This window comes from Penaeus vannamei, chromosome 25 (assembly GCF_042767895.1).
Source record: "Penaeus vannamei isolate JL-2024 chromosome 25, ASM4276789v1, whole genome shotgun sequence".
NCBI lineage: Eukaryota > Metazoa > Arthropoda > Malacostraca > Decapoda > Penaeidae > Penaeus > Penaeus vannamei.
The window spans coordinates 7,585,490-7,589,500 of record NC_091573.1 but is presented as its reverse complement, the minus strand read 5'-3'; the positions used below and the strand labels follow the sequence as shown (position 1 = coordinate 7,589,500).

General features: G+C 36.0%; 1 protein-coding gene across 1 annotated transcript in view; it reads right to left on the bottom strand.

Annotated features, from left to right (window-relative positions):
- The window catches only part of LOC138866361 (coiled-coil domain-containing protein 34-like), a 6,087-nt gene that overhangs the window by 1,867 nt on the left and 209 nt on the right, over positions 1 to 4,011 (bottom strand). The window contains exons 2-4 of the mRNA XM_070138887.1: positions 1,995 to 2,167; positions 746 to 847; positions 316 to 392 (exon numbers count right to left, since the gene is read on the bottom strand). Coding sequence (XP_069994988.1) covers positions 316 to 392; positions 746 to 847; positions 1,995 to 2,167 — 352 coding nt within the window. The remainder of the gene's footprint in view (positions 1 to 315; positions 393 to 745; positions 848 to 1,994; positions 2,168 to 4,011) is intronic.

The following is a 4,011-nucleotide window of genomic DNA, read 5'->3' as shown; positions in this document are numbered from 1 at the left end:
CCAGTTCTTGACCTTCGCCAACCTTAATCTACCTCAATCAACCAATCTTTTACTTTAAATCCATTCTCATTCTACCCTAAAATCTACTCGTATCAATACAAAACCTCATTTCACGAGAGGAAGAAAAGATAAATATAAAAGAAAGGCAGATATATCTAAAGAAAGATAGACTCGGGTAGACATATCAACCAAAGAAGAATTATTCGTAGATAAACTACATAATTTACAAATACTCAAGTAATTACATGATGTAAATAAAATAAAATAAATCATAATTATTTTTAAAAAACTCTACTTCCCACATATTTCACTCACTTTGCTTTGTTTTTCTTGTCAATGAAAGATATTGCAAGACCGTAAGATACCAAGGTTTTCTTGACAGCCACCGATACCTGCGGAAGAAGCGGAAAAATCGGAAAACACGAACACGCAAAGAACAACTCGTACACAGGAACAGACAGAGGAAAATAAAGATAAAGAGAGAAAGAAATTGATAGATAAAAAGATAGAGAGAGAGAGAGAGAAAGAAATTGATAGATAGAGAGAGAGAGAAAGAAATTGATAGATAGAGAGATAGATAGACAGAGAGAGAGAAAAATTGATAGATAGAGAGATAGAGAGAGGAAGAAATTGATAGATAGAGAGAGAGAGAGAGAACAAAACACAACACAAACACCTGACACATGATATTACAGCAACTTCCTTGTCAGTCACAGTTCAAGCCTCACACTACACACATGCCTACCTGTGTTCCTTCCCTCATCACGGACGCGAGCTCAGAAACCACGTTGTCGAGCAAAACCACGTACCACTGCACCGTCGGGGATTCCAAGTTCCTCGTTCGAATCTAGAAATGTTATTATTATGTTAATGATAGAAGGTTGAATAGATGGGGAAAAAAACATTGTTTTGGTACTTGGGGAAAAATGAGAGATGCTTTGGAAAAGGAAGAAGTTTGATTTGTAATAAAAAATAAAAAAGGAATAATATTTAAGGGAAAATACAGCGGCAGAAGAAATTATATGACTATTCTTTGTTATTCTATGAAAAATAGACATATATATATATATATATATATATATATATATATATATATATATATATATATATATATATATATATATATATATATATATATATATATATATATATATACAAGGTCATTTCGAATACGCCATGACTCTACCTAGAAAATTACATTATAGTTCAATAATACAATGTTTATATTTCTTTCGTTCTCTCTTTATAATCACACTGAATTTGTGTTACTTTTTTGCCGAATCACTTATCATCAAGAAGTGAAAGACAAGAGACAGCGACCACGTCAAGTGACCTTCGGCTCCAGATGAGACAGTAAATCATCAAGGAAATCTAACCTTACGTGATCGATGCTTTTTCAATCAAGAGAATGCTTCTGTTTCTGTGATATTTCCTGGATCGAGTGAAATTAAAGAATCGTGGAATGAAGGATACAGAAACAACGGATTGGAAGTCATAGAAAAGGAATAGAAGTTATAGAAAGGAGGAACAGTTGTGGAATCAGGAAATCCGAGTTATAGAACATTAAAACAGTTATGCAGTCAGAAGAAGTTATACAAACAGAGCTGTTATGAATACATGAATTGGTGCTCCTATACTGAACTTGAACTTTGCATCCACTTGTTTCTCTACGGAGTGCAAAATTCTGATACGAAATGGAGGTCTTTCGCTGTTGAAAGGCCCGCCATGTTTATTCGCGGTGTTCTAGATCTTGCGTTTACTATGAGCAGCAGCGCCTCCCGACCCGCGCAAAACAAGGGTACTCAAATATTTGTGGAGATAAAGGGATTGCTTTTATATTGTTATTACGTGGATATGACTGCGTTTTTGTTTTGTTTTTTTTTGTTTTTTTTCCTTAGAGAGAGGGTGTCCGATACAAGCATAAATATTGTAAGCTTAAGCCGATTTATAAAGCTCATAAACAAACCGGAAAAATAAACGAAATCAAAACACACCATCTCGAACGTAGCCATCGTGTTTTCGGCGGAACAAATGACGACTACGTTGCGCATCTCCTCCACGTGGTAGTACGACCTGATCATGGACTCAAGGAGATCGAGGTCATCATAGGTGACGACTGTGACCTCGCCCCAACGACGGTTCATGGCCTGCACCGTCGGGGAGATATCTGCCGTGGGAGAGAGAGATACAAGAAGAGGATAGGTAGCGAGAGAGAGAGAGAGGAGAGAGAGAGAGAGAGAGAGAGAGAGAGAGAGAGAGAGAGAGAAGGAGAGAGAGAGAGAGAGAGGAGTGAGTGAGAGAGAGAGAGAGAGAGAGAGAGAGAGGAGGAGGAGGGAGGAAAAGGGAGGATGGGAGACAGAGGAAGAGCAGGAGGGAGGGAAGGGGATAGAGAGAGAGATGGAGAAAGAAATACAGAGAGAAAGGGCAAGAAGGAGAGAGAAAGAAAGATTGGAAAGGGAAGAAAGAGAATGAGAGAGAAAAAACACAAAGAGTTTGCGTGGGTTATTTTGTGTTTGAATAGAAAAAAATAGAAGATGGATGCATAATAATTCATATTTAGCAAAAAAAAAAAGGAAAAAAATTTGCCTTATTTTCAGACAGCGCATTAATTTTTATCATGCTTAGGTTAGTATCTAACCGATTGAACAAACAAGAAAATATATATATCTAAACATATTAACAAACTAGTAAATGAATAACGAGCATGGGTAAAGAATCAACAAACATAACAAAGAACAAAAAAAAACAAGCAGAACACACAAACAGCCGGTTTGTTAAAATTGTGCCAGGCCCGACCCAATGAATTTTCATAAATACAGATGCAGAAATAAAGGCATATCCATCTATATATTTGATAATTATTCATTTAACCATCTATTTGCCGGGTTCATATGCATGTCTGGGCTGATAAATATGCATATATTTCTTTATTTATGCATGTCAAGTATACGAATATTCTTTGGGTCGGGCCTCGCGCAATTCAAACAAACCGGCCGAAAGACAGTGGTTAACGGTTAATGTTTAGAACAAATGAATGTGTTAAGTTCATATGGCATTCACACAGCAGTGTATACTGAGGTTCACTTGGCTCTGAATGTATACATACGAACATATCTACTTACATGAATATATACGAATTTCCCCTAAAATAGCTAATTTCCGTTTTCTATTAAGTGATTTTCCATTTTCTTTTCATTTTTAGCGGTGGTTATTTTATTTTTTTCGAATAGTTTTATGTTTTTCTCTTTAGATATATATTTATTATCAATTATCCTAGATGTTTCATACAGTGTACATCATTGCCATATTTTACTGCATTTACTTTATAGCACTGCATTCCACTTGACTTGATTTTTAAAAGATGGGCCCCCGAATTACGCGTGGACCAATCAGGTTAACGGACGTGTAGCTCCAGCCAATCAGAGCCATTTTAGGCCGTGCCCTTTGCAGTTCACTCTCATGTTCACGAATAGGTGGGTATACGCTTCCGTTGTCCTCCCAGCCCCCGGAATTCGTTAACGTAATCGAAATATAAGTAATTCTTCAGAAAGAACAGTCACTGAGTATTCTTTGTAGTACGAATGATTTTTTTTATTATTATTAATTGCTAACGATTAATCAAGTATGAAGATCCTAAACTGCAGTCTAGCTAGTCAACTTTTTTTCTGAAATATAAAGATTATTTCCTGTGAAGCTAGTAAATTTTATTCATGATAAAACAAAATATATACACATGAACATATGAACGTATATAATGAGCATGAACAGATACGTGAACACGTAAATTGCCGAGAAACGGATAATGGAAATTAAATCAAATGAACGAAAAGGGGTAAATGAATGGATCGTCTAATGTGATATGATCAATTAAGATATTTAATGATAATTAATCGTAAACGGAGTTGAAACAGTGACCAAAGCTACCTTCCAGTTCTAACGCAAACTGGTATATTAATAATGAGTCGGACACACCCGCCCATACGACGGCGCTACACACAAATACAAACATAA